This window comes from Pelophylax lessonae (genome assembly GCF_965119305.1).
Source record: "Pelophylax lessonae genome assembly, chromosome: 13".
Taxonomy (NCBI): Eukaryota; Metazoa; Chordata; class Amphibia; order Anura; family Ranidae; genus Pelophylax; species Pelophylax lessonae.
Genome location: NC_138780.1, coordinates 74571448 through 74586160, shown reverse-complemented (window position 1 = coordinate 74586160; position 14713 = coordinate 74571448). Strand labels below are relative to the sequence as shown.

Below are 14713 nucleotides of genomic sequence, written 5' to 3'. Positions count from 1 at the left end.
GGGTTAACACCCCTGTACCATTTTTTTTTTTTTTTTTACTGTCTGTGCCCCTGTTCAGAAGATTTCACCTCACTTTCTGTCCCTATGACAACTAGATTTTGAAAATTTTGGGTTGTTGTGGAAACAAGGATTAGTGATAAAGCATCAGTGGAGACACCTTTTTCCAATGAGAACTCTTACAGGAGAGAATTTCCCTTTCTAGGGCTAGATTTCTCCTCGCCTCCTGTTGTCTCTCTCCGTTTGTAAGTAGGAGTCATTTGCAAGTCGTATGGTTGTAACCCAGTGCACTGATAAAAATGCCATGTTTTTTCGTTCATATGCAAGGATCCTAATGACATCTTAGAACTTGTAAGCCACATTTTCCTCTAATGTCTAATATGCAGTGGAACAGCTTACCTTCGTCCTCAGGTGGCCTGCTTCTTGGCATACAAACTGAACAAGAACCACCCAGCCAACAAACCTTGTTATCATTTACAGGAAAAATTGTGTTTCTCTTCCATTCATTGACGTACACAGTGCTCCATATTCAGAACCATAGGGTTATACTGCCCCCTACAGGGGCAGGACACTAGGCAGAAAAAACAAACTTGGATACGCCTATGGGCAGTCCTAGCTGGTATAAGTCCCCCTCTCTGCTATAGGCCTCCAGTTTTTTTTCTGGAGTAAGGACCTAGCTCCCTGCTGGGATGTTTGGTTCTAGCATCTTTTGTCTTTTTGCATCCTTATCGATTTTTTTCATCCTGCCTTTTTCCTGAGGAGATCTGCTAACAACTACCCAGCTGGGCGACAGGCTGGATATTTAGAGCAAGTGGCCCCCCCCCCCCGTCCGGCCGGCCGGCCATCGAGCGCGTGCAGACAGTCAGCTACGTGCTAGGTCGGCCGTGAAATAGCCCCGCCGGACAGAGGCTGACCAGTGAGTTAAACACCCTTGTGGGGTTGCATACAAGTTGCAGCATTCCCCTGGATGACGGCCCCCCCACTTTAGTGGTGAAGAGTTATGTCTGGAGCGGTAACTGCATGCTTGGATCAGTGAGCACTGTCCCCCCTCCCCCTGGCCCGTTGTGGGGCAGACGTGGGTACCCCCTGGGATGGTCAGACCTTTGGACCCCTCCTCCGACATGGCCCCCCCAGTGGGTTGCCGGGTTCCCCCCCTTTCAACTTTTCCCCACCTCTTCCCTCCGTGGGTAGACCTTTTGGGCCAGGGGGAATCACTATTATGGGCTGTGGGGGCACGGTAAGGACCTGCTGACCCAGTCGCTGATGGTTGTGTGGTCTTTCATAGGGGTGAGTGCTGGGACTGTTTGGGGTCCACATACCTGGGGTCTCCCCTTTTTTATTGGTGTGGTGGGCCCTTGCTCCTGCAGGGATCAGCTCTCCCTAGAGCCTCGTGGTCGGGTGCACGGCGGCCATTTTGCCGTGGTTTGGTCTTTGGGTGCAGCAGCTTTGTTTTTGGGGCTTATAGACTTCCCCCCAAGTGGCCATTTTTCGTTGGTCGGCCAGGCTAATGTATAAAAACTGGCACATAGCCGCTGCCATTGTTTTGGAGCCGTGCAGCGGTAGACACTGCTCCTTGGCCCCCTCCTCCATTCCCCTAGTGGATTCCTAGGCGTCCTCCTCTTAGGACGCTTTCTGCACGTGGGATATCTACGGCACTCTTGCCATAGGGTGGTGAGTCCTGGTTCCCCTTCTCTGCTGCAGTGCGGGGGGGGTTCAGGCTCTGTATAAGTCGGTCCTCTTATTCCAGTATTTCCAGGAGTCTCAGGAGTACATCTCCCTACCTTATCCCCTCCTGGAGGCGGCAGGTCCCTCGGGGTCTCAGGTCCCCATTGACGCACTGATGGCGGTCCTGAAGTCTTTTGTTTCTTGGGTGGAGGGGTCTAAGTCTAGCAGGAAGCGCTCCCCGCCCTCTCCTACTTCATCTGTCTCATTGGATCTTGAATCTGGCTCTGCTGCTGTGGACGTGGCCCAGCCTGTGGGGCCACGTCTGATGATGAGGATGACTCCTCCACGGCCGCGCAGGAGAAGGCATTGGTGGATGCACTTATTAGTTCAGTGCGTGAAACATTAAAAATGGAGGATGCTGTTGAGGCAGCTGCGGATAAGGCCATCCCCTTTTGGCACTCACAAGCCATGTCATTTGGCCAAAGCCTTCCCTTATCCTACCTACTTTGACAAATTTGTCTACAAGGATTGGGAGCACCAAAAACGTCCCTTTGGGGTCCCTAAACATTTTGCGTTACGGTATCCCTTTTGAGGAATCACCTCTGAAGAAGTGAACCATTCCAGTGGGGGTGGACCCTTCTGTTTCCAGGTTGAATAAGATAACCATGAATCCGGTGGAGGAATCCCTGGCTTTTAAAGACCTGGCAGAGTCTGTTGCCCGTAATATTTTTTTTTAATATTTTGTTTACTGGTGCCGGCATTGTGGCCAGTCCTGGCCACTGCCCTGATGTCCCAAACTTTGACTGAGTGGGCTAAACCTTTTGTGCCACGGTCTGGGTAGAGAGCAGGTTCCTCCTGCTTAAGTTCAACTGGCAGACCATTTTGTGTGTGATGTGTCTTTGGACACGGCTCTCTTGCTTTCCAAGCTCTCCGTTTCGGCGGTGGTGCTACGGCGCATTTTGTGGCTTAAGTGTCTGCTGACCAAAGTTCCAAGAAGGCCCTCATCGATCTGCCTTTTCTAGGTGACCGTCTGTTTGAGGCTACCCTTGATGACATCATAGGAGTCTCACGGAGGGGGGGGATAATTTCCTTCAGGGGAAGGGGAGGAGCCTAATCATGGGGGAGGAGCCTCATCATAGACGAGGCCTTTCTTTCTCAGCACATGAAAACTTTTTTCGTTCCTCCAGGGCCGCTTACCAGGGTAATAAAAATAAATCCATCAAGCCCTCCACCGGGGAGCTCTAAGCGACCCTAGTCTGGCAAGCTGAGAGCAGGTTTCTCCAGACCTGCAGGCAAGGCCTCTTCGGCATGAAGGTTCGCCCTCACCTATGTCTTGGGTGGGGGGGGGGGACAGCTTTGCTGGTTTCCTGGCCTCCCTAGTGAATGACAAATGGGTCCACGGAGTGGTTCTATCCAGATACAAGAGTTTTGTTTCTGTGCTCCGGACAGATTCTTTCCCTGCCACCAGATCATATGCAAGATCTTTTTGGGGCAATGCAGGACCTGTTGTGTCAGGGGGTAATCGCCCCGGTTCCAGTTGCAAGCACAGTTCTAAGGGTTTTATTCAAACCTGTTTAAGGTCCCAAAAAAAGGGCAGGGTTCCTCTCATTCTGGACCTCAAGGCCCTGAATTGTATTGTGCGGGTGCAGAAGTTCAGGATGGAGTCTATCCGCTCTGTGGTGGCTTCCCTGCATCAAAGGAATTTTCTGGCTTCTATCAACATCAAAGAGGCCTCCTTGCACATTCCGATTTGCGTCGGACACCAGCGTTTCCTCTGTTTTGCTGTCTGGGAGGAGCATTATCAGTTTGTTGCTTTACCCTTTGGTCTCACCCCTGCTCCTCGAGTCTACACAAAGGTGTTTGCCCTGGTCTTGGCATTGCTGTGTCAGCGGGGGATTGCTGTGCTGGGTTATCTGGATGACCTTCTCTTTCGGTCAGAGTCCTCATCTGCATTGACGGACGGCGTGGCGATCACAATACAAATCTTAGAGCAGTTCGCCCTAACCCTGTCCAGAAAACTGCATTACCTGGGTCCGACTCTGGATTCAGCACTGGCCAAAGTGTTCCTCCTGCTGGAGAAACTCCAGAAGTTGCATTCTGCGATTTATCTGTTGCTGTCCCACAGGTGGTCCTTCCTTCAGACTTGCAAGCAGGTGCTGGGCCTAATGGTGTCTACCTTTTTGAGGCAGTCCCGTTTGCTCAGTTCCATACGAGGCTCCTCCAGAAGCAGATCCTGTTAAAGTGGGACAAGTGTCCCAATTCTTTGGATAATCAGATTCGTCTGAGCCCAGTTTCTCTAATCTGGTGGCTTTGATCTCAGGCTTTTGGTCAGGGCAAGTCTTCTCTCCCTTTTTATTGGACAGTGGTCACGACAGATGCCAGCCTGTCCGGACGGGGAGATGTCCTGGGGCTGAGCTCAGCTCAGGGATGTTGGATGCTGGAGGAGTCCAAATTATGGATCAATGTCTTGGAACTCTGGGCGATCAGGCTATGCCTGGAGCACTGTATGGAACATCTCCAGGGTAGCGCACGGTACGGATCCAATCAGACCATGCTATGGCAGTAGCTTATATCAATCACCAGGGTGGCACAAAAAGTGTGCTGGTGGCACTGGAAGTCTCCGGCATCCTTCGGTGGGCAGAAAGCCGCATGCCGGCACTCTGCCGTGTATATTCCAGGCGTGGACAATTGGCAGGCGGATTACCTCTGCAGGCGCTGGACCGAGGGGAGCGGTTCCTGCATTTGGACGGGTTTCATCTGCTGTGTGGGCATCCCCAACATGGTTCTCCTGGAGTCTCGGCTTAACAGGAAGGTTCAGTGATTTGTGGCAAGGTTACGGGATCCTCTGGCGGATGCCACAGATGCCCTGGTGGTGTCATGGAGCCAGTATCCTCTGATTTTTGCCTTCCCTTCTCTCAAGCTTCTTCCGTGGTTCCTGCGCAGGATCGAGGTGGAAGGGATTTCGGTCATTCTGGTGGCCCCGGACTTGCCCTGCCGGTCCTAAAACGCTGACCTAGTGCGGCTGGTTGCGGATGTCCCATGGAGACTGCCTCTCAGGGAGGACCTGTTGTCCCAAGGGCCAATCTTCCATCCTGCCTTATCATTGCTTGCTTTGATAGCTTGGCTGTTGAGAGCCAGGTGTTCTTGGTTAGAGGTTTGCCAGGGTCGGTGATTCTGACTATGTTGAAGGCAAGGAAGTCCACCTCCTAGGAAGATAATACCATTGTATTTGAAAGGCGTTCATCTCGTGGTGTAAATCAGTAGGCGCGCACCCTCGAACCTTTTTGGTGGCTCGGATTTTGGCTTTTCTTCAACGGGGTGTTAGGCAGAAGTTGGCCATCAAAGGCCAGGTGTTTGCCTTGGCGATTTTTTCATTATTTTTTTTTTTTTTTCAGCAGCCCATGGCCATGCATTAATTTGTTTGTACTTTCATTCAAGCAGTTCAACACATGTATCCTCCAGTGCGGTCTCCTTAGTTCATGTCCCAAGGTGGCAAAGTGCTCTCTGTTCTCCAGAAGCCTCCATTTGAGAATATTCTGGAGATTCCCTTGCTTACGTTGTCCCAGAAGGTGGCCTTTCTGGTGGCTATCACCTCTGCTCGCAGGGTGTCGGAACTGGTGGCTTTGTCTTGTACTCCCTATAAGGTGATCCACAAACCTAACGTGGTTCTTTGTCCATGTCCGACATTCCTACCTAAAGTGTTCTCTGACTTCCATTTTAATGAGGACATTACTTTGCCTTCCTTGTGTCCCAGGCTTTCTCATCCCATAGTTTGCTTTGCATACCCTGGATGTGGTTCGGGCAACTCGGTTGCATCTGGATGCCACTGAATCTTTTTGGAGGTCAGACTCTCTTTTTGTGATTACGGACGGACCAAGAAAGGGGCTGTCCGCTTCTTCTGCTACCATTTTCAGGTGGAACAGACAGACGGTGATTCAGGCCTATTCTCTCAAGGGTCGGGTTCTTCCTTTCCCTGTGACTGGGCACTTGTTTTTCTTAGGTTGTTCTTGCTGAGCTCCTGTTACTCATTTTGACTTCTTGGGTTTTTTTTGTCCCACCCCTCATTTTCCTTTTTGCCACTGCTTGGGGATATCCCCATGGTTCTCAATATGGAGCACTGTGTCTGTCAATGAATGAAAGAGAAAATAGGAATTTTTGTTACTTACTGTTCATGGACTGACACAGGACTCACCCCTCTGTGAGTTTTGAGTATGATACTTCTGATACTGCTTGTTACTAAACTGGAGGCCTATAGCAGCGAGGGGGACTTATACCAGCTAGGGCTGCCCACAGGGATAGCCAAGTTTGTTTTTTCTGCCTAATGTCCTGCCCCTTGAAGGGGGCAATATATCCCTATGGTTCTGAATCTAGATCGTTGTGTCCGTCAATGAATGAGAAAGGGATTTTATGTTAAGTAACAAAAATCCCATTTTTTTCCCTATTATATTTTTCCATTCTTGGCCTTCATTTGTTCAGATCTTCGTTTCAAGCTTGCTTAAGGTTATTTGTTGCTTGGCATTCTAGCTACAAAATTGTCCTTTTGTGTGCATAAATTATAATTAAAATTAGATATTTTATAATCCTTTTTTTTTTTTCTTTTTCAGGTTTTGGAAGAAATGGAAAAAGACCATTCTGAATCTGAAGAAGCTTATGCTGCTCATATGGTCAACTCTTCTGAAAATCCATTAGACGCTCCTCTTGAACCTTCTAAAGAAACCGAGTCAGTAGAGGAAGATAGGGAAAATGATTCTGATATCCACGACCCTCTGGATAATGGGGTAACTGAGAATGCAGAAGATTCAAAAACATTTAGTAGTGAGGAAGATGAAGAAGAAGCATCAGTGCATGAGTCGACTAGCATTCTCCCACCATCTGTTTTAGATCAAGCCAGTGTGATTGCAGAGCGGTTCGTAAACAGCTTCTCTAGAAGAAGCAGCTTGGCTTTGGAGGAAGGTAAAGTGCTTGGTCCTACAACTCCCAAGCTAACAAGCAGGAGCAGCAGTTTATTAAACCTGGATTGTACAGAAAAGATCCTCTATCCTAATGGGAACTCTGAATTTTCAGAATCCTACAATGATGTCAATGGTGATGTTGATGGGACAAACACAGAGACTGCAATCATCAAGGTTAATTCTGTAGAAAATGTGTTTGAGGAAAAAGAGAGATCCACAAATAAACGAAGAGAGTCCATTCTCTCCTCCCAAGACAGGCAACTCATCGAAAAGATTAAAACTTATTATGACAAGGCAGAGCATCAAGATGCATCTTTTAGTATCAAGCGTAGAGAAAGTTTGAGTTACATTCCTGCTGGGTTGGTTAGAAACTCTGTCTTTAAGATCAATAGTCTACCAAGACTCGATCAGGGTAATTACGCTAGAGAAAGAATGGGCAGCAGTTCCAGTAATTCAAATGTTGAACTGAGCAAGCCAGTTTCATGGGAGGATATGTCCACCCTTAACAATAAAAGGGACACTAATGGGTTCACACACCATACACAACATTCTGGTCCAGCACTAAAGAATAGCATTCCGGAACAACCCGTACCAACTTTTGATGAAGAATTTCAATCCCCAACAGAAATGATTAAAGTGTGGGAAGAAATTGAAAAGCAGGGTAGCTGGAATGAGAGAGCCACCCATGAAGCAGGAACAGACCCAAGAGAAACATTAACCAGTCATGAAGACAAGACAGAGAATGATGTAGAATCTAATGAGCCTCTAATCATAGTGGAGGAGAGTGATCTCAGTACCATTACAGAGGAATCCCAAACCACTACACCAGAGGGCACAAACACTGAACACCTTACTGAGCCCACTAATAATATGGTCTTCAGTGATCAGGACTACAAGACTCCAGTCAAGCTTCATTCCACAATTTTGGAGCTTGCCAACTGTATGGAGGAGGATTTCACAGAGAAAATGAAGAATAAAGTATTTCAGCTGGCCAGACAGTACAGCCAAAGAATAAAGTGCAATAAGCCAGTTCCGCACAGACGATTGAGGGAGATAGAGGAGGACATTAGGAGGGGAAGCCTTCCGTCTGTACAAGAGGAAAAAACTGAAGAGAAATGTGAGTACTTTGCCAATACTGGGCCTGTGGCCATACCCTAAACTTATACCAATCTAGTTTAATTAAACAAATTGTATAATTGTCAATGCCTGAAAAGAAAACTGTGTATGATTTTGCTTTTATCTATTCCTTTTTAATCAGATTAGTGCAGTTACGTATTCCTTAACCAAATAATTACACGTTTAATCTATCCACCATTAAGGATTCAGAAACCTTCCTGCATTTTTGAGGATTTTTAACCTGCATCACTAGTTTTTACATGCCAACTCTTTGCCTATGAAATAATACATCCTACCTGTTTGTTAAATCAATTATGGCTTCCATAATAATTTGTGCTATAGTCTAAGCACTATTGTACATCATCTAGAGCAGTGATGGCGAACCTTGGCACCCCAGATGTTGTGGAACTACATTTCACATGATGCTCATGCACTCTGCAGTGTAGTTGAGCATCATGGGAAATGTAATTCCAAAACCTCTGGGGTGCCAAGGTTCTCCATCACTGATCTAGAGTGAGGATGTATGCCAGCAGTAGTATGTTTCACATTTTTAATAATCCTAACAATTTTAGAATATTGTAAAAGTTTAGAATTTTACAGTGTGAAAGCATTTGTATTTGATCTTTTCTAACAAATACCACAATTGAGCCTTCCTTGGCCCCTACAATAACAGTTTGCTGCTCTGCTGCATTCCCATACAGGAATTCCCTTTTACAGTGTTCAGCCAGACAGCAACACAGTTTAGAATATGTGAAATATAGTTACTGTGAGATGGTATTAAAGTGGTTATAAACCCTTACATATACTAGAGATCGACCGATTATCGGCAACTGCGATATATCGGGGGGCCGATATGCACTTTCCCCGATATATCGGAATCGGCCCCTGAGGTTACCGATATTGCCGATATTTAGGGAAAGTGCATGTCCTGGGGTGATGCCTGCAGCTAGAGGCATCACCCCGTACCGGTGTCCATAGCCGACGGTCGGCTGACTTGTAATGACAACTGATGCGGCTGAGAAGCCACCCGGCTGTCATTACAAGGAGCGGGAGGGGACGTCCCCCCCCCCCCCCTCCCGCCGCCTTCCGCGGCTCACCCGGGTCTCCCGTCCCACCAGGAGACCCGGGCATCCTACCTCCACCGCTGCCAAAAAGAAGACCCGGTGTAGCATAAAGATGTGTCCCCGTGAAAGCCGGTATCCCTGCCGCAAGTGCGCATTCGCCGGTCTCCATGTAAAAAACCCGGAAGTGATGTCATGACATCACTTCTGAGGACTCAGCGCCAAATTAAAAACAATTGACAGCATTCAAAACAGCCAAATTTGGTGTTTTTAATGCTTTTCAGTGCCGAGGAGGGTTTTGGGGTCTTTTAGATTTAGATGAATGGATAGATTTAGGTCTTTTTACATGTCCCAAAATATCGGCCGATACCGATATCCGTTGACCAAAATATCGGTATCGGCATTAAAAAAATATTGGTTGATCACTAACATATACCCAGTGAAGTGACTGGCCTTAGGTGATGCACCGAGATAAAACAAATCCTCCATTAATTGTACCTGTCTATCTGCGATCTTCTCTTCTGTACGTCCATTCAAAGTGCAGAATTTATACAGCTTCTCTGAGCTTTCAGAAAAAAGGAGAAAGAGAGCTGAAGAGCTGAAGTTACACTCTGCAGAGTTCAGTGAGGAGAACTTTGACAGCTGATTGGAGGGAAGAGACACACCCCCTTCACACAGACACAGAGCTGAGGCAGTCAATCAGCTGGAGCTGTATCCCCGATCATCTTTTTTTCTCTTGGTGTCAGGAAAAATTGTCAGAAGTGATTCATGCCAATAGCAGAGGAATGAGGCAGCAGAAATTACACTTAGGAGGAGATTTACTGAAACTGGAGCACTCAGAATCTGGTGCAGCTCTGCATGGTAACCAATCCGCTTCTAACTTTAGCTTGTTCAAATAGGCTTTGACTTTAAAACCTGGTAGCTGATTGGTTTCTATGCAGAGCTCCAGATTTTGCACGCTCCAGTTTTAGTAAATCTCCACTTTCATGCTATGGATAGACAAGTACACACTACAGAGGGAGGGATATACTTTGTTCATATCTCATGTTTGAGGTTTAAAACCACTTTTGGCTTTACATACAATTATATTCAGTAGAGAAAAGATTGTCCAATCATATGTGTCAGGATGTGAGTTTCCATCATCCCTAAATCTACATGAAGAAAAAACTCCCCTTGGAAGTGGGACTTTAAAGGGCAACTTAACATCCCAAAATAGGTACAGCCATGTATAAAAGCATATATTAGATTAACATACAAAAAGCATTTATTGAATGCCACATGTAAATACAAAAACAAAATCATCATGATTTAAAGCAGGGTCACGGCTTATAACATATGTCAATTGTTAAAAGAGATGAGGTGAATGCCTGAATTCCAGAGAAGACTTGACGCGTTTCGGGCAAGGCTTTCTTCAGAGGTCTATTTGAACTCCTTCATTCATATCTAAATGTTCACAAAGAGATACACAAATACAAAATATAAACAGACACTCATATGTCTATATTAAACAAATATTGTCCTAAAGTACACATTATATATCAAGCTTATCAGAAATGAATTATACGCACCACCATGGTGGTATCAAATGATTGAGCAGTATAGATTTGATATATTCCCTGATTTCTCCTGTATTTTTCTTAGTAGGATTGGGTCACCTGGCACTACTTTCTGACTGCTTTGTGCACTTACTGTTTCATCCTGCTGGTACACCCTAAGGATCACACTTTTATGGCATCCTCATATATAGCATGCACTTATATTTACTTGCATGTCCCTCTGCATATACTCCCTTTATATCCTGTATATCCACTTCTGAATACGAGGGATAGCATACATTTCTTTCATTTTTATCCTATCTCCAGAAAGGGTTTTTGGAATTATCACCTAGTGATCCATTTGGGCCGTCTGATTTGTGCCTTTTCAAACACATGGGACTTCAAACATCCCCAAAATAAGTAGGTACCTTCTCCCTAGTATCTTTCCTTTTTCTCTTTTTCAACACATAGTTGCAGACCAACACTTACCATTTTATGTTTCCAGCGTTGGTTTCCTTCTTTCGGGTTCCTCGTGGGACCCATCTGGCGGCGTGGTTTATTCTCCTGGTGGGGACATTTCTCCACACTGGAGAAATCACACACATTTTTATGAATATTTTCTCTTGCTTCTGCTACCCCTGGCATCTGTTTATGCTTCATCGCATGTAACATGAAATTACGTATGCACGGCTCCGTATGCCATTACAAGGTGACCATGGTGGTGCGTATAATTCATTTGTGATATGCTTGATATATAATGTGTACTTTAGGACAATATTTGTTTAATATAGACATATGAATGTCTGTTTATATTTTGTATTTGTGTATCTCTTTGTGAAAATTTAGATATAAATTAAGGAGTTCCAATAAACCTCTGAAGGCCTTGCCCGAAACGCGTCAAGTCTTCTCTGGAATTCAGGCATTCATCTCTTTGTAACAATTGACATATGTTGTTAGCCGTGACCCTGCTTTTACTCATGATGATTTTGTTTTTGTATTTACATGTGGCATTCAATTAATGCTTTTTATATGTTAATCTAATAAATATATGCTTTTATACAAGGCTGTACGTATTTTTGGATGTTGTTGCCCTTTAAAGTCCCACTTCCAAGGGGAGATTTTTCTTCATACAATTATATTCAAGGTATTCAAAAAAGATACTTTGTATAAGAAAGAATGGGCCAGGACAACAATGGATCACAGCAACCCAGGCTCCCAGCCAGACATGTGCAAAATGAGAAAATGTGGTGTTTTGATATTTAAATAATTTAGTTCAATTTGTTTTTGAATTCGTTTTGTTTCTTTGTTTTCTAATTCCATTCTAATTGAATTTCGAAAAACTGTTATATTTTTCCTATTTTATTCTATTCTTTTGTATTTTTATATTCAATTCTCTTATTTTCTATTCTAATCTATTCTATTTCAATTTATTCTATTCAAAATTTGAATTTCAGAATATGGTTATATTCTTTCTATTTTTATTCTATTGTTTTTTCTATTCTTTTCTATTCTTTTCGAAATTTGAATTTCAAAAGATGGTTCTATTCTTTCTATTTTATGCTATTCTAATCTAGTCTATTTTTTTATTTTATATTCTCTTTCATTCTATTCTATTCTAATCCAATTATTTTCAAATTTGGCATTCAAATTTTCTTTGAATTTTGGATGACAGAGGTCCGAAGGCTGCAGGAGACAGACACTTTTAGCTTCTAGAACTTCCAGATTAGTCAGATAAGCAGGATCTAGACAACCACTTTCATATGGGTCAGCAGTTCTGTACATGGGAGAGCCAATGGCTTTAATTAGTTGGTGTAAGCAAGTGATGAAAAATTTCTGCCTTTGTCTCCCCATACATGTCTTAGTATTTGCAAAATAATTTGCTAAAATTTCAGCTTAATTAAATTTTTTTTTTCTATAACCACCTACAGTGTTTTTAAAACATGAGATTTAATATTTATTTTGTGTTTTTCTATATTGTAGGTAAACTGAAGCCCGCATTGTCCCTTCCCACCTATGACCACATTGTACTGCAAGAGCACAGCCCGAAAACTCCCACATCTGCTTCTTATAGTGAGAAATCCCCTAAACGTTTATCATTTACCTCAGATAGCCCCCAGACTTCTTCCCCTGTAAGATCTGACTGCAAAAGCCCCCTGAGTCCAGTAAAGACAGAGAAGTTCCACTGGCCTGATGTCCGAGAGCTGAGATCTAGGTATGCCAGTACAACAGGGAGCAACAAATCCCTTCCAGTGAACAGGAGCCTCTCTGTGCCTGAAAAAATGATGGAGCGCAATGTGGACCATCCATATGACGCAAATAAAGAGGTGATGAGCCATTCATGCAACATGAATATGAAACACTCTAGCAGTGCGAATGGTATAGCTGATGAAACAAATGCTTTAGGCAAAGCAGCAGCTGAAGGTCCCAATGCAAATGGAAAACTTGAGTCTCTGAAGAACAGCAGGAACTCTGGGCAAAATACAGCTGATTGTTACTACATCAGTGCGGAAGCTCCTCTGGAAAACAACAAAAAAGTCATAGTTATGGAGAAGCTTCCGACCACCACTCCTTATGAACTTGAAAATGATGACACCTACGTCCATATAAGATCACCTACCACACGAGAAAAAATCTCACTCAAAGCAGTGGTTGAGCGTTGTAAGGCATACCAGGAGTCTGATGAGTACAAGGCCAGAGAAGAACTTTCAAGGGGCAATGGTTGTCTAGACTCTACACTCGAACAGCCAAAACCAGAGGCACGGCCTGCAACAAGCAGCGATGTGGCTCAGAAAAGCAGAGTTAAAAATCTAAGAGAGAAATTCCAGAACTCAACCACTACAAACCACTCGGAGCATCCATAGCATTCTTTTTATCAGACTTTTATATATAAAAAATAAAATAAAAAAAAGTTAAAAGAAGGCTTCCTTGTAGAAAGACATGGTTTCAGCCATGCTTTTCAATGACCACTAAAAAACGGATATGCATAGATGAACTGTTAGACCTATTTATATTCTGAACACAGTGTTTTTTCCTGTATATAATGTATTTTATCTGTTCTTGTTATACTATGATGTGTATATTTGGTTTCAATACAAGACAGTAGATTAATTCTCAAAATAACTTTGCTAAACTTATCCCATTGCTTTCCAATAAATGGGAACTGTGGTGCATATGTTTAAATAACTCTGAGTTCTTCATGAAACCCCTAATACTCTATTTTCCGTACTTGCACAATATTCATAATGAGACATCCACTGGCACATTGCAAGTTCTGCCAGCCTATATCAGGGCTACTATACCTAACTCCAGTCTTTGGGAGCCTCATTCAAACCGAGGTTTGAGGCACACTCAATAGTCTTTGTGAATTCACTTTACATGACCTAAAATGATATAAGACTCATCAAGTACTTTATTGACTGGAGTTGTGCAACCTGCCCTAGATAATCAAGGCTTGTCTTACCACTTACACTGACAAGTCTTGAAGAAAACCTAAACCTAGATTTCTGTGTTATTTATTTGCCATCTATTTTATTTTGTCAACCGTTGGATACACCTGCCTGTAATTATATCTTTGTATTGTACATTCAAATCAATTTATAAAGCTCTTTTGCTGAAATATATTGCAGACTGACTACAGATTAATTTGGTGTAAGGTACGCGCAAGGATTTCGTTTCAAGACAGCGTTTCATTCAGACACTTGCTGACCGCTTTGATGTTGGATGTCAGGGGAAGGCCATCATCCACTTTGTCAATAGTATTTTTCTTTTATGTTTTTGTACATCATCCCTAAGCTTCCATCAGGTATAAACTGGTATTAAACCCAAAAGCAAAAATTGAATATATTGCATTGTATCAATCCTTTAATGGATCGGCTGCATTTGTTTTGTTATTTTTTTCCCTTTATTTTCACTTGATCTGGCCAGTAAAACACTTCCTGTCTTAAGGCTCATACACACTATAAGAAAATCGGGCAAACCTTTTCGTCCAAAGAATTTTTGTACAATTTTCGTATAGTGTGTACAGAACTTTCTACAGACGATTCTGAATTTTGGTGCGAAAATTCTCGAAGTAGCAAACTCCAAAATTTTTCTTGTACGAGAAAAAACGAACGCTTTTTGTTTAATGTGTACCATTTTCGTACAATTTTTGTACAAGAAAAATCAGAAAAGAAAGACTGCACATGATTAGAAACAATAAACAACAAAAAAAGCCTTTGTCGTACGAGAATTTTCTTAAGAATTTTCGTTCATCGGTTCCGATTTGTTGCGAAACAACGAGGAAAATCGAACAATCGTTTGCCCGATTTTCTTATAGTGTGTACCCCACTTTAGGGTGGCTCCACTGCACTGAAGGACCAACAGAGACACCTTTGGACAGCCACTCTGT

The 14713-nt window shown here is 43.7% G+C and overlaps 1 protein-coding gene across 1 annotated transcript in view; it reads left to right on the top strand.

The window, feature by feature from the left end:
• Positions 1-13213, top strand: part of PLEKHG3 (pleckstrin homology and RhoGEF domain containing G3) — a 343950-nt gene extending 330737 nt beyond the window's left edge. The window contains exons 19-20 of the mRNA XM_082242593.1: positions 6267-7731; positions 12307-13213. Coding sequence (XP_082098719.1) covers positions 6267-7731; positions 12307-13187 — 2346 coding nt within the window. The 3' untranslated portion in view covers positions 13188-13213. The remainder of the gene's footprint in view (positions 1-6266; positions 7732-12306) is intronic.
• Positions 13214-14713: the final 1500 nt, after the last annotated feature.